The 27,019-nt window shown below is 44.5% G+C and overlaps 1 protein-coding gene across 6 annotated transcripts; it reads right to left on the reverse strand.

Moving 5' to 3' along the window:
• Window positions 1-860: 860 nt before the first annotated feature.
• LOC139547158 (immunoglobulin-like domain-containing receptor 2) lies at window positions 861-27,019 on the reverse strand. Of its 6 annotated transcripts, none has more exons than XM_071356212.1 (9): window positions 26,866-27,019; window positions 21,869-22,198; window positions 20,749-20,868; window positions 10,874-10,930; window positions 8,517-9,785; window positions 8,266-8,430; window positions 5,357-5,561; window positions 4,426-5,146; window positions 861-1,950 (listed from the first exon to the last, which is right to left on the reverse strand). In XM_071356212.1, exons 1-9 carry the CDS (start codon window positions 26,906-26,908, stop codon window positions 1,915-1,917), a joined length of 2,946 nt encoding a protein of 981 aa, XP_071212313.1. In that variant the 5' UTR covers window positions 26,909-27,019; the 3' UTR covers window positions 861-1,914. The 6 variants fall into 6 exon arrangements, with proteins under 6 accessions (XP_071212313.1, XP_071212314.1, XP_071212316.1 ...); XM_071356213.1 differs by having other exon boundaries at window positions 5,357-5,558; window positions 26,866-27,018; XM_071356215.1 differs by having other exon boundaries at window positions 8,517-8,663; window positions 26,866-27,013.

Raw genomic sequence — 27,019 nt, forward strand, 5'->3', positions numbered from 1 at the left:
TGTATTCATACTGTTGGTGTGGTTCTATTCTAAGGCTGTATTCATACTGTTGGTGTGGTTCTATTCTAAGGCTGTATTCATACTGTTGGTGTGGTTCTATTCTAAGGCTGTATTCATACTGGTGATAGACAGTCGCTTTATAAAGTTTGGCCAAGTACCAGCATTGAAGGGTGGTGACGTTAAACAAGCCCAGGAGCGCTTTTGTGTTTATAGTTTTTTCAACTCTCTCTCCAACATGCAATCAAGCTTTATTCACTCAACACAAAGACAGGCCAGCTTGAGTTCCACTCTCAACAACTCTTCTGGATCCAATGGAGAGAGCTTAGAAACCTTGTAAAATGTGCTTTATAAATTAGATGTACGCCATTCGTACAGTGAAGAGGTATTCTGCACCTGTCATGGCCAGATGCTGAAGCGAAAGCTCCCTTTCTGGTATTGTGATGTCATCCTGGAACACATGCATCTTGGTCTATCCTGGTGCAATTTAGAATCCTGTTATATTTCCTGTTTCACCCTATTTGTCATGGTCAGCGTAGTGACCAGTGCTCAGTGCTGTCCCACATTCAGAAGGGACAGACATTTCAGTCACTGATGTGTCTTATGGAATAGGAGATAATGAAGTATACATCGTTGTAAAAGCATTATCTGCATGTGTGAAAATGTGCTAAATAAATGGTCATTGACAGAAAAGGCTTGGAAGAGTTGTTTATGTCTGTGGTGTTTGTGTGTGTAAATAAAGTAATGAGCAAGCACTGTGTGTGTATTAAGCGGTTAACATAGATTGCGATAAGAAACAAACGCTCCATATCCAATGTAAACAATCACAAAAGGGCATAGTAATCACACACAATGGCACAATCTAAGATAGTGTGTTTATATCAAAATCAATGTCAAACAAGTGAAATACAAACATCTGCTATGGCTGAATGGCAGTTTCAAAACACAGTTACCTGTGGCCAATAATGGCATGTCCAATTAATACTGTGGGCTAATAAAGAATACTATTACAGTGCAATTGCAAATCTGTAATATAAATTCAAGCTCAGTAGGTACAGTACATTTACAGTAGGTACAGTACATGACACACACACACACACACACACACACACACACACACACACACACACACACACACACACACACACAATGAAGGCAGGTGAACCTGAGTTGTCTTTTTCATGGCACAATTATATGTTTCTTATAGTCTGATGAAATGTATGACACGTGGGGGAGCATTGGATTTACAATTATAATGGCAAGTTGGCATATATAGTTGTTTAGAATTGATCAAAACAATCCTGAACTTAACACACATCAATTGATCATATGAAGTTTCTTTGATGACCGCTTTCCTTTTCTTTAACCCCTTATCTTAGCTCTGCCTCCACACCTAATCAATACCTATCAATCGATCCCTACCAATAGCCCAAATCGTATCATTTCTGTCAGCGTAACTTCACGGGAACTAGCTTTCACCGTGCTTTATAGGTGAGAGAGGGGGACTGCTCTGTGGAATGCTTGGTTTGAGTTTCACAGATAAATCTAAATATGGACATACAGTACAGTACACATCCACACAAATGCTTCACACCCACGTTGCAGCCATACATACCCATTCAAACGGTGTGTATGTAATGCATCTACGCTCAACACACATACAAACAAAATGGTGTCCAAATGTTCCTTAAATCAATGCATAAACAATGCACGTTCCATTGTCTTCTCATGATCCATGCAAGGTGCCTCCCTTCTGTGGATGGAAACCTTCTATTGGATAAGCCTCTTCAGGTTGTTGATGATGAGGATGATCAGTTAGTCACTCCCAGGCTGATGCATGATGTTTTAAGTGAGTGATGTGTGATTCTCAATGCTGGCAGTGCTGTGCAGGGACAGGCTTGAGTTCTCTCTGGTGTGTCACACTATGAGAGAGTCTCTGCTCAGAGCAGGGGTCTGTTAAAAGAAAAACACCAAGAGCCATGTTAGAGACCATGCAATCATGTCACTCATGCTTGACTAGTCAGGCCTGGTTAGTGAGGCAATGTGGGAATCCACAGCAATCATGCCACTCATGCTTGACTAGTCAGGCCTGGTCAGTGAGGCAATGTGGGAATCCACAGCAATCATGCCACTCATGCTCGATTAGTCAGGCCTGGTCAGTGAGGCAATGTGGGAATCCACAGCAATCATGCAGCTCATGCTCTGTTAGTAATGTCTGCGAGTGAGTACCACGAGAACATGATACAATCACAGACAGAACATGCATTATTTTTGGTATTAAGATTTGACCTTTTACCTTTGAAATAAAGCATTAAACTTGAGGATGTTTTCTTGACTACATTATTTACGAAATATTGATCTAAATTACAACATCAAAATAGTGCTTTCCGCCTCTCTTTTCACATAACAACCAATCAATATGAAATACTGTTAAAACATGTTTTGATTTATACAGCGCATTTGGAAAGTCTTCAGACCCCTTCCCTTTTACCACATTTTGTTACGTTACAGCCTTGTTCTAAAATTGATCAAATAAATGTTTTTCCTCATCAATCTACACACAATAATGGCTCCTGAGTGGTGCAGCGGTCTAAGGCATTGCATCTCAGTGCTAGAGGCGTCACTACCGACCCTGGTTCGATTCCAGGCTGTCTCACAACCGGCCGTGATTAGGAGTCCCATAAGGCGGTGCGCAATTGGCCCAGTGTCGTCCGGGTTAGGGTTTGGCCGTCATTGTAAATAAGAATTGTTCTTAACTGACTTGCCTAGTTAAACAAAGGTTAAATAAATTTAAAAAATGCCCCATAATGGAAAAGCGAAAACAGGTTTTTAGAAATGTTTGCAAATGTATAAAAGCCAAAAAACTGAAATACTTTATTTACATAAGAATTCATACCCTTTGCTATAAGACTCGAAATTGAGCTCAGGTGCATCCAATTTCCATTGATCATCCTTGAGATTGTAGATTGTAGAAAGTCCACCTGTGATAAATTCAATTAATTGGACATGATTTGGAAAGGCACACACCTGTCTTTATAAGGTCCCACAGTTGACAGTGCATGTCAGAGCAAAAATCAAGCCCCCAAAGGACTTGTCTGTAGAGCTCAGAGACAGGATTGTGTCAAGGCACAGATATGGGGAAGGGTACCAAAAAAGGTATGCAGCATTGAAGGTCCTCAAGAACATAGAGGCCTCCATCATTCTGAAGTGGAAGAAGTTTGGAACCAGCAAGACTCTTCCTAGAGTTGGCTGCCAGGCCAAACTGAGCAATCGGGGGAGAAAGGCCTTGGTCAGGGAGGTGACCAAGAACCCGATGGTCACTCTGACAGAGCTCCAGAGTTCCTGGGTCTGAAACAAAGTACTGAGTTAAGGGTCTGAATACTTACTATGTAAATGTGAAATTTCTGATGTTTTTTTTTTTTAGTTGCTAAAATAAAATAAAGGTTTTGCTTTGTCATTATGGGGTATTGTATGTAGATTGATGAGGGGGACAAACTTTTTAATCCATTTTAGAATAAGGATGTAACGTAACAAAATATGGAAGAAGTCAAGGGATCTGAATACTTTCCGAACGCACTGTAAATATTGAACAAAAATATAAACGCAACATGTAACAATTTCAACGATTTTACTGAATTACAGAACAAAAAAGGAAATCAGTCAATTTAAATAAATAAATTAGCCCCTCATCAATGAATTTCCAGGGCAGGGGCGCAGCCACGGTTGGTGCTGGGAGGGCATAGGCCCACCCACTGGGGAGCCAGGCCCAGCAAATCAGAATTCGTTTTTTCCCCACAAAAGGGCTTTATTACAGACAGAAATACTTCTCAGTTTCATCAGCTGCCCGGGTGGCTGGTCTCAGACAATCCCGCAGGTGAAGAAACCGGATGTGGGCTGGCATGGTTACATTGTGGTCTGCGGTTGTGAGGCCGGTTGGACGTACAGCCAAATTCTCTAAAACAACGTTAGAGGCGGCTTATGGTAGAGAAATTAACATTCAATTCTCTGGCAACAGCTCTGGTGGACATTCTTGCAGTCAGTATGCCAATTGCACACTCCATCAATTTGAGACATCTGTGGCATTGTGTGACAAAACTGCACATTTTAGAGTGGCCTTTTACTGTCCCCAGCACAAGGTGCACCTGTGTAATGATCATGCTGTTTAATCAGCTTCTTGATATGCCACACCTGTCAGCTGGATCGATTATCTTGGCAAAGATATATTATATTTTTATATATTTTTTAAATATTTTTGTTGAATAGAGTTTAAAAAAATAACAACCACAAATAAAAATTATCTAACCATCATGGGTTTAAAGTTGGTGGTCTGTTAGACCTACTGGGCTTTCTACCTCTGAGCTCTTGTAGCTGTGATAACCTGAGAATGGTCGGGTGTTCTTCAACATGACCCTCCTACAGGTAACTCACCATATTTCGGTTGTTGTCTCTGTCCTCTCTGCCCCCCTGTATGGTGTGGGCCAGTCCTTTAGGGGGACGGGTATAGGAGAATGATTGCATGGCCTGGTCAGTGGTGCTGTATCGTTCTGAGGGCGATTCGACCATGCGGTAACGTTCAGTGGTTGGGTTGACCATCCGGTACCTTTCCATCTCTAGCTCCGAGTATGGAGGCAAAGGGTCATCCTCCTCGGGCCTGTTGGTAGGTGACCGGCTGTAGAAACCGTCGCTGCCCTTGCCCTTTGAACTGCCCTTGGAGGGAGTGTCACTGTCCTCGTCAACCCGCCCCTTTCCTCTCTCCCCCTTCTCTCCTGCTCTCCCCCTCGCCTTGCGCTCCAATAAGTTGTTGAGGAAGGCGTCATCGTAACCCCTCCGCCCCTGGGTGTGCTGGTGGGGGCGAGAGGGGAGATCGTCCCACATGTCCCTCTTCTTCTGCAGAGGTGGGCTGCGGCGGGGGTGCCAGTCATCATCCCTGTCTCCATGGAAACGGCGTGAGGGGCTGTGGTCCCGGTACGGGGGGTAGTGCTCTCGCCCCCGTAGTTCCAGGTCGTAGTCCCTGTCCTGGTCACGGGGGTCGCCTCTCCGGGCACGGGGGCCATAGGACATAGCAAATTCCTCCAGCTCATCCAGAGAGCCAGTACGCCCCCTGGAGCCCAATGTCCTCCTCTCCAGGTGCACAGAGCGAGGGTTCCACCTGGAAAACAGGGAGACAGGGGGAATCAGAGTATATAACAGATACACAAATGCAGACAGACAGTGTTAACTAGCATTTTAGTCCTACATTGAATATAATATAATCAGCAATGAACTATCCAATATCTATACAACATCCTATTCTCTCTCTTACACACACACCGGGTCAGAAAATGTGAGTACTTTAGATACAGTTCAAACTCAGTGGTACCTGCTGTCTTGCTCGTCATCAGTGTGGTTGCCACGGTAATGCCTGGGTCGACGACTGTTGTGCACAGGAGCTGCCATGAGCTCTGATTGGTCATCGAGGTCAGTGATGGGTGGGAGAGCTTTCATCTGGACTGTCCGATAGGTCTGCCGGAAATCCGTGTCCCATCCCTCATGCAGAGAGCTGAGCTCTGATAGGCTACTGGCTGCTGGGACAACACATCACTATGGAGACCGTTACTGCTTTCAAGACATTTTTTCAATGTTATAAATGAACTGTTTCCACAGCACATTTCTTTGCAACAGGGTTCTATTTACAGCATGTTTATGTTTCAACACTTCTAATCCAATCACAGACACATCATCAAATATCACCCCTAATGCAAACAACATCTGATAGCCATAGACATCTGTGTAAATATAGATTGGTTATTTCCAAAGCAAATGCTTTTGCTGATGGCCCTCATCGTACAGATGTAGGATCTTAATTACAAGTTCTCACAGTCTCACATCAGAATGAGACGTTCATCCATGTTTCTCAAACGTAAAATGTCTAAGTTGTTCCAGACGTTTTAAGGTTAGGCATTAACTTTGAATGTTTAAGCTAAGGGTTAAGGTTTGTGATTGGCTTAAAACAAACATTTTAAAAACAACTTTCTATCGCTGGATTTGACCATTCAACCTTTGGAATCAGAGGCAGAAGGTTATGCCCATCCACCATCCCCGTCCACAACCCAAACCGACTTGAAGGTAACAGCGCTCGCTGTTGCCCCCTAGTGGCCGGTTTCAACATCATCTCCCGAATGTCCACAGACATGGATGGATGTCGAATACTGACTAGTATCACGGGTGACCTGCCTAAATTTTATCACCCAGCAGTAATTTAAAACTTGTAGAGTATTCAAGGTTTAAAAAGGCTTCTAAAGTTTGTAATTTCCACTGATTTGTCCTAACAAAAAATGTATCAGAAATGTCCGTGAATTATAATCCACACAATAATTCACATTTCCTGTTGCTGCAGGATTATTTTCCATGCTCTTAGTTTGGGAGAGACATTATAAAAGGTATCTGAGCCAATTATGAAGTGACTATATGTCACATAGAAACAGAATGCATAAAATGAGAATTGATTCCATGGAACACATCCAGCCTTCATCCGCTATCTTGGAATTTCGAATGACAATATGCTTTACACTGCACTACACAAATGTCTGTGTGCTTAAAACAAAGCACTATGGATACCTTCTTACACTGCCACTGGTATTGTCACGTTCCTGACCTGTTTTCTGTTAGTTTTTGTATGTGTTAGTTGGTCAGGACGTGAGTTTGGGTGGGCAGTCTATGTTTTCTGTTTCTATGTTGGTTAATGGGTACCTGATATGGTTCTCAATTAGAGGCAGGTGGTTTTCATCTCCTCTGATTGAGAATCATATTAAGGTAGGTGTTGTCACATTGTTTGTCGTGGGTGGCTGTCTTCCGTGTCTGTGTTTGTTTGCACCATACGGGACTGTTTCGTTCGTTTTATGTAGTCATTTTTCCTGTTCGTGCGTTCTTCGTGTTATATGTAAGTTCGTATGTTCAGGTTTGTCTACATTCGTTTTGTTATTTTGTAAGTATTCAAGTGAAGTTTGTGTTTTTCGTTTACACTTAAATAAATTCATTATGTCTAAATACAACGCTGCAGTTTGGTTCAATCCCTGCTCCTCCTCTTCGGATGAAGAGGAGGAGGAACGCCGTTACAGGTATGTTAATGAACTTAACATGTGAAATACAGAACCATACAATATTATAGTTTCTGATAAAAAAGCAACAGTCCAGTCAATTTACAAGAATATATATATATTTTTGTTGCCATTTAACAGATGCTCTTTTCCAGAGCGACTTACAGTTAGTGCGTTCATCTACAGATAGCTTGGTGGCACAACCACATATCACAGGCAGAGAAAGTAAATGCCCCAATATCGTAGCTATCAGTAGAGTCAGAGCTAGATGGGGGGGGGGGGTCAAGTACAAGTGCTGGTTAAGTGTTTTTTTTTTGGGGGGGGGGGGTGAGGGAAGGATTATTTAAGATCCTCTTTGAAGAGGTAGGGTTTCAGATGTTTTTCAGGAAACAGGACAGGGACTCTGCTGTCCTAGCTTCAGGGGGAAGCTGGTTCCACCACTGGGGTGCCAGGACAGAGAAGAGCTTGGACTGGGCTGAGCGGGAGCTGCCCTCCCGGAGGGTGCACTGATGTCTTTCAGCGATGGTAAATCTTCATCCATGGCCAAAGGTGTTCTGAAGACATCACCATCCCACCCCAACGGTCGGTCTGATCTCATGGTATAACTATATGAAAGTCTACTTTAAAACATTACGATAACACAGAAAACAAGTTTGTACTTACTAATGTTGACAGAAAGAAGTTTACAAACGGATAATAAATCACTTTTATGATGGTTTATAGGCAGTTTGTAGGTAGTTCTTCAAATGTTACCAAACTTCATTTGACTGATTCGACACAGATGGATTCTCTCAGCAGATGGTATTGATGGCATTTAGTGTAATCAGGGTTGGTTTGTTACAAATGGGGAAATGAATAGTTAATAGAGAATGTAATAAAGGGTTTTTGATGAGGATGAAACCAACCTCTACTAACAAAGATATACACAAACACACACACACACACACACACACACACCAACCCCCCCCCCCCACACACACACCAACCCATCCCCACACCAACCCATCCCCACACACACACACACACCAACCCAACCCATCCCCTCCACACACACACACACCAACCCATCCCCACACCCCCCCCCACCCCACATACATATAGCGTGCAAAACTACATTTCCCACAATGCACAGTGGCTTGTCCAGTTCCTGCAGTCGGACAGGACGAGCCCAGGTGTGGGGTGGGTCACTCACCCCCAGCCAAGTTGTTCTCCACTGAGGGGAGGGAGACCATCTTAGGTTCCGCGAGGGACGGCGGGGCGAAGGGGACCATGGTGGGGACCCCAGGGATGCAGTAAGGTGGGTACACAACAACCTGGGGAGGCTGGCCCCTCTTCACCATCTTCCCCGCCTCATAGACTGGAAAACACAGACAAATGTAAGACTGTGTAAGACCGCTAGTGAATGTAAGACCGTGTGTGTGTGTGTGTGTGTGTGTTACTCACGGTGGAGTGGGCAGCAGCAGGTGTCGGGGCAGCAGCAGCAGCGGAGGTAGCAGCAGCAGGAGTGAGGGCAGCACTGACACCAGCAGATCCCCATCAACAACAGGAACAGGATACTACCCAGGACTACAGATCCCACAAACACCCACTCTGGAACACAGACACAGATCAATGAGACTACACATCCCACAAACACCCACTCTGGAACACAGACACAGATCAATGAGACTACAGATCCCACAAACACCCACTCTGGAACACAGACACAGATCAATGAGACTACAGATCCCACAAACACCCACTCTGGAACACAGACACAGATCAATGAGACTACAGATCCCACAAACACCCACTCTGGAACACAGACACAGATCAATGAGACTACAGATCCCACAAACACCCACTCTGGAACACAGACACAGATCAATGAGACTACAGATCCCACAAACACCCACTCTGGAACACAGACACAGATCAATGAGACTACAGATCCCACAAACACCCACTCTGGAACACAGACACAGATCAATGAGACTACAGATCCCACAAACACCCACTCTGGAACACAGACACAGATCAATGAGACTACAGATCCCACAAACACCCACTCTGGAACACAGACACAGATCAATGAGACTACAGATCCCACAAACACCCACTCTGGAACACAGACACAGATCAATGAGACTACAGATCCCACAAACACCCACTCTGGAACACAGACACAGATCAATGAGACTACAGATCCCACAAACACCCACTCTGGAACACAGACACAGATCAATGAGACTACAGATCCCACAAACACCCACTCTGGAACACAGACACAGATCAATGAGACTACAGATCCCACAAACACCCACTCTGGAACACAGACACAGATCAATGAGACTACAGATCCCACAAACACCCACTCTGGAACACAGACACAGATCAATGAGACTACAGATCCCACAAACACCCACTCTGGAACACAGACACAGATCAATGAGACTACAGATCCCACAAACACCCACTCTGGAACACAGACACAGATCAATGAGACTACAGATCCCACAAACACCCACTCTGGAACACAGACACAGATCAATGAGACTACAGATCCCACAAACACCCACTCTGGAACACAGACACAGATCAATGAGACTACAGATCCCACAAACACCCACTCTGGAACACAGACACAGATCAATGAGACTACAGATCCCACAAACACCCACTCTGGAACACAGACACAGATCAATGAGACTACAGATCCCACAAACACCCACTCTGGAACACAGACACAGATCAATGAGACTACAGATCCCACAAACAGTAGAGATACACATCTTGTTACTTGAGTGAGTTACTACATGTTACTTACTACAGCTACATCTTCTGCATGTCTGTCCTCTCTCCACATCCGTAAAAACCATTGACATTTATGGTAATAATAACCCTCCAATGTTCAGGGTGTAGAGAGGCAGGGCTTGCTGGCTTATCACAGCCTCACGTCACTAAAGCATCCCAACACTAATGATGAACTTCCTCTGGCCGTGACCAAAAAACGACTAACACGCCACTTTAGTCAGCCCCTTGTGAAAACACACATCCCAAGTGGACCTCTTCAGAGAGAGATCTCATCTTCAAAAGAGAGAGGGCATAGGGTTTCTTGTGAATAAGTCCTGTAGCAAGAATATGATTGTGACAGTGAGAGTGAGTTAATGCTTGACTGTGCGGAGGCGGAATATAAGACGAGGCAACGAGCTGATTTGTCCTTTACTCTGCAGTTGTTAAGTCATTCAAGATTCCCAGAAGCTGATTGGACAGTGAGAGAACAGGGTGAGCAGAGCCAGAGCAGGTGATGCCACCGAAGGGAACAGGTAAGGAAGGAACAGGTGGGGGGAAAAGGCAGCCATTTTTTGGCATACACACACACACAAACTGACACACATACACACACACAAAAAACTGACACACACACACTGACACACACACACAAACTGACACACACACACTGACACACACACACACACACAAACTGACACACACACACTGACACACACACACAAACTGACACACACACACACACAAACTGACACACACACACACACACACACACACACACACAAACTGACACACACACACACACACACACACACACACACACACACACACACACACACACACACACACACACACAACTGACACACACACACACACTGACACACACACACTGACACACACACACTGACACACACACACTGACACACACACACACACACACACACACACACACAGACACACAGACACACAGACACACACACACAGACAGACAGTAGCCAATAGCCAGTGGGTGAGGAAGCAGGCAGCCGTACCTGGCATAATCTCCACATCAAACTCAGGCAGGAGATCGTCCAGCACACCTGTCCTACCTGCAGAGAGAAGGAGAGCAAGAGGTGAGGCGCTGCAGACAGGAAGTAGCAGTGGGCAGAGGTCAAAGGTGAGGCAAATCAGCCAAACAGATGGAGTTATTGACTAAGAGTCATGCATAGAGATTACCAGACAGATTAATCGAAAGAAAAGTCGAGGAAAAGAACAGTCAAACTATTCTTTAATACCTGATTCTAAAGCCAAAGTGATCATCGTCATCATTAATAATTTCCCATGATTCAAGTTAATAGGAGTGAAGACAAAGTTTAAAGTGTCACGCTAATAGATCTTCACACCCACTTCACACACACTACCCCAGGCTAGGGGGGGATGGGAAAATGGGAACCAAGTGTAACGGGGACACCCATTTCACACACACACTACCCCAGTCTAGGGGGGGATGGGAAAATGGAAACCAAGTGTAACGGGGACAGACACTTCACACACACTACCCCAGTCTAGGAGGGGGGTGGGGGGGTGGGAGCCGAGTGTAACGGGGACAGACACTTCACTGAAGCATTCTGGGACACCAATTAATCATTAGAGCTCATAGGGGAAAGAGGGTCAGACGAACGCTATCGCCATGGTAACAACGGCTGCTTTGTTTCTGCTAAACGGTGAGAGAGAGGCACACAGAGGAGACAGAATGGTTAAGGGAGATAAAGACAGAGAGTGAGAGAGGCACACAGAGGAGACAGAATAGTTAAGGGAGATAAAGACAGAGAGTGAGAGAGGCACACAGAGGAGGAGACAGAATGGTTAAGGGAGATAAAGACAGAGAGTGAGAGAGGCACACAGAGGAGGAGACAGAATGGTTAAGGGAGATAAAGACAGAGAGTGAGAGAGGCACACAGAGGAGGAGACAGAATGGTTAAGGGAGATAAAGACAGAGAGTGAGAGAGGCACACAGAGGAGGAGACAGAATGGTTAAGGGAGATAAAGACAGAGAGTGAGAGAGGCACACAGAGGAGGAGACAGAATGGTTAAGGGAGATAAAGACAGAGAGTGAGAGAGGCACACAGAGGAGGAGACAGAATGGTTAAGGGAGATAAAGACAGAGAGTGAGAGAGGCACACAGAGGAGGAGACAGAATGGTTAAGGGAGATAAAGACAGAGAGTGAGAGAGGCACACAGAGGAGGAGACAGAATGGTTAAGGGAGATAAAGACAGAGAGTGAGAGAGACAGAGGAGACAGAATGGTTAAGGGATATAAAGACATAGAGTGAGAGAGGCACACAGAGGAGGAGACAGAATGGTTAAGGGAGATAAAGACAGAGAGTGAGAGAGACAGAGGAGACAGAATGGTTAAGGGATATAAAGACATAGAGTGAGAGAGACAGAGGAGACAGAATGGTTAAGGGATATAAAGACATAGAGTGAGAGAGGCACACAGAGGAGGAGACAGAATGGTTAAGGGAGATAAAGAAAGAGAGTGAGAGAGGCACACAGAGGAGGAGACAGAATGGTTGAGGGAGATAAAGACAGAGAGTGAGAGAGACACACAGAAAAGGAGACATAATGGTTAAGGGAGATAAAGACAGAGAGTGAGAGAAGGATAAAGGTCAATGGAGAGAGAGAGAAATAGAAAGAAAGAATGGTGTTGAAATGAGACCATGCCCTCACCCAAACGCCAAAATAACTAATAACTAATCTCTACGTTTATCTCTTTAGACAGGTTCAACAGGGATGCTAAAATACCTGGTTTACACACATGAAGTGTGTTTGTGTGTTTGTGTAGGCCTACATATAAATACTAAATTGAGTGTGAATGGCCTCTTTAGTTCAACAGGTCTGCTAGCTGTCTGGGCAGACTAAACTCCCACGGCCAGACAGGCTCCAGCCCATGCTGAGTAGGCAGTAGTCAGAGAGAAGTTTCACACTCCTCTCGTCTGATAAAACACACACACACACACACACACACACACACACACACACACACACACACACACACACACACACACACACACACACACACACACACACACACACACACACACACACACACACACACACACACACACACACACACACTGATCCTACCACCCTGCTCTGGCACTTAGTCATATAAACCCAGCTGAGCTCAGTAACCTGAGAGAGGGAGAAACTATGTGCCTCTGAGAGGGGAAGGAGGTGAAGGAGAACGGGAGAGAGGGAGAGAAAGAAAGGGGAGAAACTATGTGCCTCTGAGAGGGGAACAAGGTGAGGGAGGGTTTCCACGAGTTACCACAGCCACAAAGTCAAAATTGGCTATATCGTAAAAATGTATGTAAACAAAAATGTGCTTTTTGGTCTTAAGGTTAGGGTTAGGCATAAGGTTAGCATTGTGGTTAAGGTTAGGGTTAGGCATAAGGTTAGCATTGGGGTTAAGGTTAGGGTTAAGGTTAAATTTAAAATCACATTTTAAGAAGATAAATTGTAGAAAAAGGCAAGGTTTATGTTGTTGTGGTAACTAGTGACGACCGGAAGGGAGGGAGGGGAGAAACTATGTGCCTCAGAGGGGAAGGTGAGGGATGAGAGGAGGGAGGGAGAGAGAGAAGGAGAGAAGACACAATGATAAGAAGACAGGGGGAAGAACCGGTAGAGGAAAAATAGGTGCTTCAGAGTAGAATACCAAAAAATAAAAAGCTGTGAAAAATGTAGTTATGAGAAAGAGAGGAGAGGAGAAGGAGAGAGGGAGGGAAGCGGAGAGAAAGACAACAGAAGGAGAGAGGGAGGGAAGCGGAGAGAAAGACAACAGAAGGAGAGAGGGAGGGAAGCGGAGAGAAAGACAACAGAAGGAGAGAGGGAGGGAAGCGGAGAGAAAGACAACAGAAGGAGAGAGGGAGGGAAGCGGAGAGAAAGACAACAGAAGGAGAGAGGGAGGGAAGCTGAGAGAAAGACAACAGAAGGAGAGAGGGAGGGAAGCTGAGAGAAAGACAACAGAAGGAGAGAGGGAGGGAAGCTGAGAGAAAGACAACAGAAGGAGAGAGGGAGGGAAGCTGAGAGAAAGACAACAGAAGGAGAGAGGGAGGGAAGCTGAGAGAAAGACAACAGAAGGAGAGAGGGAGGGAAGCGGAGAGAAAGACAACAGAAGGAGAGAGGGAGGGAAGCTGAGAGAAAGACAACAGAAGGAGAGAGGGAGGGAAGCTGAGAGAAAGACAACAGAAGGAGAGAGGGAGGGAAGCGGAGAGAAAGACAACAGAAGGAGAGAGGGAGGGAAGCGGAGAGAAAGACAACAGAAGGAGAGAGGGAGGGAAGCGGAGAGAAAGACAACAGAAGGAGAGAGGGAGGGAAGCTGAGAGAAAGACAACAGAAGGAGAGAGGGAGGGAAGCTGAGAGAAAGACAACAGAAGGAGAGAGGGAGGGAAGCTGAGAGAAAGACAACAGAAAGAGAGAGGGAGGGAAGCTGAGAGAAAGACAACAGAAGGAGAGAGGGAGGGAAGCGGAGAGAAAGACAACAGAAGGAGAGAGGGAGGGAAGCGGAGAGAAAGACAACAGAAGGAGAGAGGGAGGGAAGCTGAGAGAAAGACAACAGAAGGAGAGAGGGAGGGAAGCGGAGAGAAAGACAACAGAAGGAGAGAGGGAGGGAAGCGGAGAGAAAGACAACAGAAGGAGAGAGGGAGGGAAGCGGAGAGAAAGAGGAACGACTGTAGAAGGAGGCAGTTTAGCCCCACCATGTTGGCACAGTCATCTGTGCGCTATGCACTGAGCTCTCCTAGCCCTCAACAGTCATATAAATACAGCAGACAGTAACCTGAGAGAGAGAAGGGAGACTGGCCCCACTCGGTGAGAGGAGTAGGAGGAGGGTTCTCCACATAAACAGACTAACTCTGAAGGAATTAAAATGGGTTCAACAACTCAAACTCTGGTGGTGTGTGTACAAAGCCTAAGTCAGCTCGTCTGCTGTCCCACCACACCACTGACCCTTAACATGCGACACCACTGACCCTTAACATGCGACACCACTGACCCTTAACATGCGACACCACTGACCCTTAACATGCGACACCACTGACCCTTAACATGCGACACCACTGACCCTTAACATGCGACACCACTGACCATCAGGGGTAGCAGGTAGCCTAGTGGTTAGAGCATTGGGCCAGTAACCGAAAGGTTGCTTGATCGAATCCCTGAGCTGACAAGGTAAAAATCTGTCGTTCTGCCCCTTAACAAGGCAGTTAACTCACTGTTCCCCGGTGTGCCGCCATTGTAAATAAGAATTTGTTCTTAACTGACTTGTCTCGTTAAATAACATTTACATGCTACGCCACTGACCCTTTACATGTTTTAGTCTCGCCCCCCCCAACAAAAATGTTGCCATTGAAACACCTTAAGAAGTGGATTACATAGCTCACAACAATGAACTAGAATGTGTAATTACCTTTTGTCCACATAGGTACTCTATGTTGTGAGCTCTATGTTCTGTAGCCTATGTCTACCTGGCCTATACTGACACTATATTTGAGGTTATAAAGGTTTATATATGGCTATGTCAGGGTTATGTCTGTTGTTTTACAACGGTAAGCTCAGCCAAACAATAGGTCCTCTCAGAGAGGATCAGAACCATGCAGAGCAGCAGCGTTGTCATGGCAGCAGTTGTAAGTGCACTTTGGAATGTAGACGCCTTCTAGAGCCGGGACATTTATAATAAAGCACATCACTACGAACCATATCAAACAAACACATACACTTACTTACACTAGATGCTGTGGTTAGGTTCAGAAAGTGAGAGAAGACAATAAATAAGTGTTACCTATTCCCACAACTCCCAACTTCCAAATCCTTTCAGACAATCCTTTTTCAAACAGAAATTTGCATCCTGTAGCACAAACTCCCCAAACTTTTGGGACACTGTAAATGCCATGGAGAATAAGAGCACCTCTTTCAGCTGCCCACTGCACTGAGGCTAGGAAACACTGTCACCACCGATAAATCCACAATAATAATTGAGAATTTCAATAAGCATTTTTCTACGGCTGGCCATGCTTTCCACCTGGCTACCCCTACCCCGGTCAACAGTTATGCACCCCCCACAGCAACTTTCCCAAGCCTCCCCCATTTCTCCTTCACCCAAATCCATATAGCGGATGTTCTGAAAGAGCTGCAAAATCTGGACCCCTACAAATCAGCTGGGCTAGACAATCTGGACCCTCTCTTTCTAAAATTATCCGCCACAATTGTTGCAACAGCTATTATTAGCCTGTTCAACCTCTCTTTCGCATCGTCTGAGATTGCCAAAGATTGGAAAGCTGCCGCGGTCATCCCCATCTTCAAAGGGAGAGACACTCTAGACCCAAACTGCTACAGACCTATATCTATCCTACCCTGCCTTTCTAAGGTCTTCGAAAACCAAGTTAACCTCTATGTTTGGAAAAATAACGTTCCCAAGGTAAACGGACTATTTATCAGGCCCAGATGCTAGAATATGCATATAATTGACAGATTAGGATAGAAAACACTCTAAAGTTTCCAAAACTGTCAAAATATTGTCTGTGAGTATAACAGAACTGATTTTGCAGGCGAAAACCTGAGGAAATCCAACCCGGAAGTGCCTTTAATTTGGAAAAATCCCTGTTCCAATCCCTGCCCCTCCTCCATTTAAAGGGGTATCAACCAGATTCCTTTCCCAATGGCTTCCTCAGGCTGTGACCAGGCTTTAGACATAGTTTCAAGCTTTTATTTTGAAAACTGAGCGAGATTTATCAAAATATGTCAGGTGTCTTTTGTTTAGTTCCTGCGAGTTGTAGCTCGACATTTTCTTTCTCTGTAGTATTGAATAGTTTACCGTCCGGTTGAAATATTATCAATTATGTATGTTAAAAACAACCTGAGGATTGATTATAAAAAACGTTTGACATGATTCTACGAACATTACGGATACTTTTTGGAATTTTCGTATGCCCTCGTCTGCCCTTCAGGACCGGCACGAGCCTGTGGTTTTCTGAACATAACGCGCAAACCAAATGGAGGTTTTTGGTTATAAAAATCATCTTTATCGAACAAAAATAACATTTATTGTGTAACTGGGAGTCTCGTGAGTGCAAACATCTGAAGATCATCAAAGGTAAGCGATTAATTTGATTGATTTTCTGACTTTCGTGACCAAGCTAATTTGCGGCTAGCTGTTCTTACTGTTTTGTCTAGTGATTGATACACTCACAAACGCTTGGATTGCTTTCGCTGTAAAGCATATTTTCAAAATCTGACATGATAGGTGGATTAACAACAAGCTAAGCTGTGTTTTGGTATATTTCACTTGTGATTTCATGATTATAAATATTTGTAGTATTTCTTTTGAATTTGGCGCTCTGCAATTCAGCGGTTGTTTACGAAAATTATCCCGCTAAAGGGATCCGTGCGTCAAGAAGTTAACAAACAGATCACCGACCATTTCAAATCCCACCGTACCTTCTCCGCTATGCAATCTGGTTTCTGAGCTTTGTCATGGGTGCACCTCAGCCATGCTCAAGGTCCTAAATGATATCCTAAACGCCATCGATAAAAGCCGTATTCATCGACCTGGCCAAGGCTTTCGACTCTGTCAATCACTGCATTCTTATCGACAGACTCAACATCCTTGGCTTCTCAAATGACTGCCTCTCCTGGTTCACCAACTACTTTTCAGACAGAGTTCAGTGTGTCAAATCGGAGGACCTGTAGTCCGGACCTCTGGCAGTCTCTAGAGTGCCACAGGGTTCAATTCTCGGGACGACTCTTTTCTCTGTATATATCAATGATATCGCTCTTGCTGCTGGTGATTCTCGGATCCACCTCTACGCATGCAACACATTCTGTATACTTCTGGCCCTTCTTAGGACACTGTGTTAATTAACCTCCAGACGAGCTTCAATGCCATCCAACTCTCCTTCCGTGGCCTCCAACTGCTCTTAAATGCAAGTAAAACTAAATGCATGCTCTTCAACCAATTGCTGCCCGCACCTGCCCGACCGTCTAGAATCACTACTCTGGACGGTGCTGACTTAGAATATGTGGACAACTACAAATACCTAGGTGTCTGGTTAGACTGTAAGCTCTCCTTCCAGACTCACATTAACTTCTTGACGCTAGGGGTCCGATTTTTTAAATTTTTTAAAATAACGTTCCCAAGGTAAACGGACTATTTCTCAGGTCCAGATCGTAGAATATGCATATAATTTACAGATTAGGATAGAACACACTCCAAAGTTTCCAAAACTGTCAAAATATTGTCTGTGAGTATAACAAAACTGATTTTGCAGGCGAAAACCTGAGGAAATCTAACCCGGAAGTGATTTATTTTTATTTTTAAATCTGTGTTTAATTTCCCGTATTTCTTCCATTTAAAGGGGTATCAACCAGATTCCTTTTCCAATGGCTTCCTCAGGCTGTGACCAGGCTTTAGACATAGTTTCAGGCTTTTATTTTGAAAAATGAGCGAGATTTTTCAAAACTAGTCAGGTGTCCTTTGATTAGTTCCTGCGCGCGAGAGGGGTAGCTCTCCATTTTATTTCTCTCTTTTATTGAATAGGTTACGGTCCGGTTGAAATATTATCGATTATGTATGTTAAAAACAACCTGAGGATTGATTATAAAAAACATTTGACATGTTTCTACGAACATTACGGATACTTTTTGGAATTTTCGTCGAACAGAACGAGGCTGTAGTTTTTTGAACATAACGTGCAACCCAAATGGCGTTTTTTTGTTATAAAATTAATATTTATCGAACAAAAAGAACATTTATTGTGTAACTGGGAGTCTCGTGAGTGCAAACATCCGAAGATTATCAAAGGTAAGCGATTAATTTTATTGCTTTTCTGACTTTCGTGACCATGCTAATTTGGGGCTAGCTGTTCTAGCATTGATTGATACACTCACAAAAGCTTGGATTGCTTTCGCTGTAAAGCATATTTTCAAAATCTGACACGATAGGTGGATTAACAACAAGCTAAGCTGTGTTTTGGTATATTTCACTTGTGATTGCATGATTATAAATATTTTTTGTAATATTTTGCGCCCTGCAATTCAGCGGTTGTTTAGGAAAATGATCCCGCTAAAGGGATCCGTAGCGCAGAGAGCTTAAGCATCTCCAATCCAAAATGAAATCTAGAATCGGCTTCCTATTTCGCAACAAAGAATCCTTCACTCATGCTGCCAAACATACCCTCGTTAAACTGACTATCCTACCGTTCCTTGACTTCAGCGATGTCATTTACAAAATAACATCCAACACTCTACTGCAAATTGGGTGCAGTCTATCACATTGTGTTGCGTTCCCCAGTTTCTGTGTTGTGGTTTGTGTATTTGCAAGTGTGTGTTTCAGGAGATGGCTTCCTGAATTCTCCCCAAGCAGCTGATTGGTCAGCCCCATTGATGATTGGAGCTGACCCCGCCCCCTCGTCAAGTTACAGCTGTATCCGATTAGACTCCTTCTGAAGCTATATAAAAGTCAGTGTTCTGTTCAGGAGAAAATAATGCAGAGAGAGAGAGATCATTGCTGAGAGATGGTTGCTGAGCGAGGAGGCTGATGGCTGTGAGGGTGATATACTGTGTTGGTTGTTCTCAGAGGGAGATGATTAGTGTGTCCTGTATTGGTTGAGTGAGAGAGCTGATTGGTTATGTATTTTGTGTGTCAATAGGACGCAGTGTTTTGATTATTGAAATTGTTTGGATAATTCTGTTTCATTTGTTCCCAGGGGGGAAGGGGAAGGCACCTAGGGAGTGCTTAGGCAAGAGGCCCGTGGGCATACATATACCCGTAGTATATTCACTGTCTAGGCACACTAGGTAAGACCTGGGTGGACCACCCCCTGTATTTTGATTAGCGCACCAGGTGGTGTTAAGTAGTGGGTAGGCAGGTAAGATGGGAGAGGAGGCTTTGACATTTACTTTCTTTGCTTTGGTTCCATCCAGCCCCTTTTCCCCATATTACCGTGTGAAGGAATAAATTCCTAGTAAACGGTAAATTCTCTGCCTTTTGTCATCCTTACTCGCACCTACAGTCCCATACCTCTTTCACTCCACGTTGAGTTGAGTTGTAGCAGGGTGTTGCGTTCCCTCTTAGAGGCGTGCGTAACACAGTGCCATCCGTTTTGTCACCAGAGCCCCATATACTACCCACCACTGCGACCTGTATGCTCTCGTCAGCTGGCCCTCGCTTTATATTCGTCGCCAAACCCACTGGCTCCAGGTCATCTGTAAGTCTCTGCTAGGTAAAGCCCCGCCTTATCTCAGCTCACTGGTCACCATAGCAGCACCCACCCGTAGCACGCGCTCCAGCAGGTATATTTCACTGGTCACCCCCAAAGCCAATTCCTACTTTGACCACCTTTCCTTCCAGTTCTCTGCTGCCAATGACTGGAACAAATTGCAAAAATCACTGAAGCTGGAGATTTACTAAGTTTAAGCATCAACTGTCAGAGCAGCTTACAGATCACTGGACCTGTACATAGCCCACCTGTAAATAGCACATCAATCTATCACTCCAGTGTTTAATTGCTAAATTGTAATTATTTCACCACTATTGCCTTACCTCCCTAATCTTACCTCATTTGCACACACTGTATATATACTTTTCTATTGTGTTATTGACTGTACGTTTGTTTATTCCATGTGTAACTCTGTGTTTGTGTCGCACTGCTTTCTTGGCCAGATTGCAGTTGTAAATGAGAACTTGTTCTCAACTGGCTTACCTGGTTAAATAAAATAAAAATGAGAGGACCTCAAAAGTAGGACAGAGCCTCAACAGAATGTTAATTAACGTTCTATCCCTTCCTCTTTGATGTTGAGGTGGCTTGACATCCTGTGTTGAATGGTTACTTCCTGTGTGCTGAGGGGTTCACTTCCTGTGGTCACTCACCCAGCACCAGTAACTCGACCTGGCCCTCGTTCTTCCCCTCCAGGTCGTCAGCGATGACTATCTTACAGAAGTACACGCCGCTGTCGCCCCACTGCAGGTCACCGATCCGCAGGTCCGCCTCTGGACAGGGTCAGATACACAACGGCATACTGTCATAGGATTATATACCCTTAGTCAAACAATATACTGAGCCATGCTCAAAGATACATTGACATTTGACATATTCATACACCCTACAGATTCCTATTATGGTTTATGAAACAGGAGGGTGTTTAGCTAAAAGGGACACAAAAGGTTGGTGCTCTCTTTGAAAGGCAGAACAAAGAAGGTGTGTGTTTCCTTTTGATAAGGAGCTCAATGGGGTGGTTCAGGATAAGAGAGGGCAGAGACCACTCCATTGTGAACAGGGGGCAGTGTCGTTAAGAGGATATTTCACCCAAATTACACATTGGTTTCCTTACCTTGTAAGCCGTCTATGGACAAGGTATGACAGCGATCCATGCTTCGGTTTAGTGTCCCTGGCACTGTTTCCAAATGCTAATATTTTAGGATTTGTGGCACAAACCTCATTCGAATCATGGTACCGATATTAGCATTTTTTGCGCATGTTCAAATCACTCCCAAAAATCTCAAATGTATTGTGAATCTCAAAGTAATATTCCTTTAATGAAATATCCCTTTAATGTGTGTGTTGTGGAGCCTGGCGTATTGTGAAGGACAGACAGAGAAGTACTATTTGAGGAACAGGAAACGCCAAGCACAAGCATTCACATTTCCTGTTGGGAGACGAATCACACAGGCCATGACGGACCACCGCTTATAACACTAAAGCACTGACATACTGTAACCAGCATTTAAGTGCGTGTGTGTGTCCATGTCTGTGTTCGTGTGTGTGTGTGTGTCCATGTCTGTGTTCTTTGGTTGTGTGTGTGTGTGTGTCCATGTCTGTGTTCGTTGTGTGTGTGTGTCATGTGCGAGTGTGCGCACATCTTCCCTCACAACATATTCACAAGCACCGCCTTCTAGTCATACACACAACAGCTCATTAAACTATAAACACCTCCACACACAATTTAAATGAACACAACACAAATCAACTCATTAGAAATATTCACAGTACTGTTAACGATGGCGATATCTCGGCCCTTGTAGTGCTCAGCCAGCGTCATGGAGGCACCCTGGCCGGAGGCTACGATGCGGACGGTGCGGCTGGTGTCGGAGCACTCCAGTTGGGCAGCGGCGCCCAGCTCGGACCCCTGGATCCCCAGGCTCTCGGGGAAGGTGAAGGAGTCTTGTGTGCGGTCACGGCAGTAGGACTTGTACCACCACTGCACCACAGGGGTCTGTGTGGAGGGCGTGTGGTACTGGCACTGGAGTACCACGGACTGGAAGAGCATGGCGAAACGCCTCTCCTCCCGAACGATCACCTGCACCCCAGTACACACACAGACTGACACACACAACGAACACGGACACACACACAACGAACACAGACATGGACACACACAAAGAACACGGACACACACACACACACACACACACACACAACGAACATGAACATGGACACACACACACACAACGAACATGAACATGGACACACACACACACAACGAACACGGACACACACACAATGGAAGAAAATGAGAGAGAAAAGAGAGAGGGAAAGTTATTAATTCCAATAATAAAAACAATTCCAGATTGTATTTTCACGGGAAGGTTAAAAACACATGGGGTGGTTCAGGATAAGAGAGGGCAGAGACCACTCCACATACCTATGGATGGAGGAGTAAGAAGGCATGGTGATGTGTCCCATTCTACATATCAAATTACATTTTCAAATCAAAATCAAATCAAATTCTATTTGTCAGATGCTTCATAAACAACAGGTGTGGACTGACAGTGAAATGCTTACTAACAGCAGTCTGCATATAAGGCCTTTAAAATACAGTATATTTTGAATAGCCAGTGAAACATGCAAATGGCAAGGAGAGATTAGACTTCCCAGTTGAATGCTCTCCAACACCAGCTTTGAAATGCCCCAGTCCATCATCACTTTAACCAAGCATCTTTGGCTCTTTAAAAAGTACTATATAAGTCCCATGTATAATTATTATAATAATTATTATTGTTATTATTATTGTTGTTCTTATTATTATACAGCCTCTACCCATATGTTTTCAATCCAACTCTCCCTTACATACCCCTTGCACATCCAAAAGGTTAAGGGGGATTCCAGACCACTAAACTCACGAGGGGGTTTGTTTGTTTTCTACCCCACAGAGAGCACAGAGCCCATCAGAGACAGACTGCAGAGGTGGAATGCTCCTGATGTTCAGTGGTTCAGATAAAAGGCTGAGAACAGAGAGAATATAAGATAGTGAGATGGAGTGGTGGAAATGGTGTGTGTGTGTGTGTGTGTGTGTGTGTGTGTGTGTGTGTGTGTGTGTGTGTGTGTGTGTGTGTGTGTGTGTGTGTGTGTGTGTGTGTGTGTGTGTGTGTGTGTGTGTGTAATGATGACTGCAACTCAGTCTCCAACTGGGAGATTACCAAGTGGTGATTTGCACAATATCTAAAAGGGGATGAGAGAGAGATGGGATGGGGGCTCCTCTCTCCTGTACACGGGCGGTCACAGAGACTACATTCCGCCGTGCGTGGGGGGCAGGGGCAGGATTGCAGTAGGGAGGTAGGGGGTTATCATAATAAAGAGGAACAGTGAGGGGGCCAGAGTCAGATCAGTCTACAGCTCCAACCTGTCCCGTTAGGTCTGGGTGTGGTAGGCAGCAGGAACAGACTCCAAACATTTCCCAGTCCCATTAGGTCTGGGTGGGGTAGGCAGCAGGAACAGACTCCAAACATTTCCCAGTCCCATTAGGTCTGGGTGGGGTAGGCAGCAGGAACAGACTCCAAACATTTCCCAGTCCCATTAGGTTACGGTGGGGTAGGCAGCAGGAACAGACTCCAAACATTTCCCAGTCCCATTAGGTCTCGGTGGGGTAGGCAGCAGGAACAGACTCCAAACATTTCCCAGTCCCATTAGGTCTCGGTGGGGTAGGCAGCAGGAACAGACTCCAAACATTTCCCAGTCCCGTTAGTTCTGGGTGGGGCATGCAGCAGGAACTGATTCCAAACATTTCCCAGTCCCGTTAGTTCTGGGTGGGGCATGCAGCAGGAACTGATTCCAAACATTTCCCAGTCCCGTTAGTTCTGGGTGGGGCATGCAGCAGGAACAGACTCCAAACATTTCCCAGTCCCGTTAGTTCTGGGTGGGGCATGCAGCAGGAACTGATTCCAAACATTTCCCAGTCCCGTTAGTTCTGGGTGGGGCATGCAGCAGGAACAGACTCCAAACGTTTCCTTGAAAAGAGGAAATCACAACAAAGGGTTCTTCCCAGTGGCTCTCTCCTTAGGAGCAGTTTAGTGCATATGAAGGGAATGAGACAAGGAGGGAAGCTGTTTTACACTATGTACTAAAGAGGAGCCAGGGTGACTCACGGTGATGGCCTTCAAATGTTCTAGAGCTCCATTTAGAAGTTGTGACTAATGGCAGATAAATATCTGACCCTGCACCAACGGTTCACCCACTCCTCCTACAGAGTCTGAAGAAGATGTGTTACCTCTAGAGAGAGCAAAACAAATGAGAGAGAGACAGAGGACAGAGACAGAGAAAGAGAGACAGAGGGCAGAGACAGAGACAGAGAACGAGAGACAGAGGACAGAGAAAAAGAGACAGAGGACAGAGACAGAGAACAAGAGACAGAGGACAGAGAGAAAGAGGACAGAGACAGAGAGAGAGAGAAAGAGAGACAGGGGAAATACAGTGACCCCCTCTCATATCATTACCAAGCCCTGCAATGCAAAGAAAAAAGTCCTCTCATCCAGCTGTTCACAAACCTGTTATACTAACACACTGAAGCCTCAGGACCAGAACATCCAATCAATCATAATAAACCAAATTACAACACAGTCTAAACAAAATTACATTACTTATTGGGAAACATAAGCACAAAGCAAAATGCAGTGCTATCTGGCCCTAAATCGATGGTACACAGTGGCAAACTATTTGACCATGGTTACTGATCAAAACTTTAGAAAACCTTGACAAAGTACAGGCTCAGTGAGCACAGCCTTGCCATTGAGAAGGGTAGACACAGGAAACCCTGGCTCCCTGTAGAGGAAAGGCTGTGCAACCACTGCACCACAGCAGAACCCGAGACAGAGTTGCATTTCTTGACAAAACAATTAGTGTGTTATTTCCTCAAATTTGAAACCCTTATTGAAGGTTTCAAAGACCTCTCTGATGAGAATAGGCTACCCGTCCTGTTGGGGGAGGACTTAGAGAGCTGTGGGTTGGCAGCGCACATTATGGCTGCCTGCCATAAGATGAGGGACAGTGTCTGACAGACCAATCAACCTGCACATGTTCTCTATGCTTATTGTTATTGTTATATGGTTATTTTGACCCTTGATTATTGTTGTTACTGTTGTCTCGTTGACAATACTGATTATTATTATTTTAATATTGTACATTTCCAAAGTAAGCTTTGGCAATAACTACATTGTTACGTCATGCCAATAAAGCAAATTGAACTGAACTGAAATTGTGAGAAAAAGGTGACAGTTCTGTTTGTGTTTGTTTTCATTTTGAATATGAGAGGGATGGAGAAAAAGAAAGTGTGAGGAGAAAGAGACAGGAGGGAGAAGAACCGTGCTCCTAAATCCCGTCCACGGGGTAGCTGTGGCCCTCCCTTTGTCCTTTTGTTCATGGCCCATTGGCCCATTGTTTGGCATTGTAAACCACCCCCCCATCCTGGAGAATCCTGTGTGGACAGTAGAATGGAGGAGGGGGATGGGAGGACTCCAACCAATGAAATAATCTTGTCTGGTCCAGTCGGGTGTGAACAGCCAATTAGCTATTAGAGATTTGAACCAAACCGTTAGACGAGGTCCTTACAGTGTAGTGATAACCACAGGATTCACGTACAACCAAGAAAAACATTGTCACTGTATTGTGGAACCTTTGCTCCAAGGTGTTAGCCTTTCTCAGCATCTCTCTGTTGGAGAACACAAAAAGTGTTCATGCATGAAACCAGGCACTCCTAAACACATTTGTAAACTTCTAAAAACACCCACAAGTGTGACAAAAAATGATGACATAGGCCTACATTTGTACCTATGGTCCCGATTCATCTCACAACAACATAACACTCTTCTCTAATTCATATTCACAACAACAAAATAACAAAAAGGCATGCAACTACCTAACATACACAATTCAAAGGGGGTTTCTTGATGAGTGGGCTACTACACAAAACTCAGGTTTATCATTCAAGTCTACTGGGCTCTTCCTGATTAAATCTCTGAGTCACTCCATGCTTCCTGACCACATCAGACCCTTTCCTCCTTCAACAACTGACACCATTTTCCTGCCAGGCATTTCACCACTGACTTGACTTCCTGTCGAGTTTATACACTAGACACAGATTCGTTTTGTATAATTCTACTTTTGTATAATTCTACTCAAAATACTAGATTAAATAATGGTTGCATTTTCTATTCATTTACCAAATTAGGTAAACACAACATAGACCACTCCACAAATATTCTCTGTATCAGACTGATCTCCAAAATGATTTTTCATAGTAGACCCTCAGAGGAAGTTATTAAGGTATTATTCTCTGCCTAGTAGATATCTATGTGACCCATTGGAGTGCATGCATACCATGGACATTGTCTGAATAACAGCACCTATTTAAATGATAATTGATGATTTTACTATAGTATATTTCTTATTCCACACATTCCTCCTGTAATTTATGACAAAACATAAAAGCAGAAACAAGAGTAGCTAAAGCTCTTAAAGCAATTCAGACGAACCCCACAAAACAAGTGGCCAGCCAAAGGTCTGTTTATATAAATCAAAATAAAGAGAGTCCAATAGTCATATTGAGGTTTTAGGTAAAGCAGAGAGGTAGAGGTAGAGAGGTAGAGAGACCCGTTAGACGCTGGAATAAACCCTGAGCTAGAGTGATCAACCTGTTGCGTCCACGGCTTTTTCAGACAGATGACAAAACAACATGTTGAGTGAGGAAACAAACACACAAAAAAACGAACATATACCTGATAAGCACAAAATAATCCATCGATCTAGCAGCCAGTTCATTTTTTGAATAAAAAGTTTCGCAATCAGAGAGAATGAATCCTCATTTTCCTCCTGCCTGTTGTTTGACTCATTCTTTGTCCGCTGAGTGTTGAGAAGAACACCGGGAGAGGC

The sequence above is a fragment of the Salvelinus alpinus genome, chromosome 20 (assembly GCF_045679555.1).
Source record: "Salvelinus alpinus chromosome 20, SLU_Salpinus.1, whole genome shotgun sequence".
Lineage (NCBI taxonomy): Eukaryota > Metazoa > Chordata > Actinopteri > Salmoniformes > Salmonidae > Salvelinus > Salvelinus alpinus.

What these genes read in the sequence shown, in the direction of transcription:
- LOC139547158 (XM_071356212.1), bottom strand. Translation starts at nt 26,908, where the DNA reads ATGAACTGGCTGCTAGATCGATGGATTATTTTGTGCTTATCAG. An exon ending in GATTATTTTGTGCTTATCAG is followed by an intron (nt 22,199 to 26,865) that starts GTATATGTTCGT and finishes TGTGTGTGTCAG; the next exon opens with TCTGTGTGTGTACTGGGGTG. An exon ending in AGATATCGCCATCGTTAACA is followed by an intron (nt 20,869 to 21,868) that starts GTACTGTGAATA and finishes GACCCTGTCCAG; the next exon opens with AGGCGGACCTGCGGATCGGT.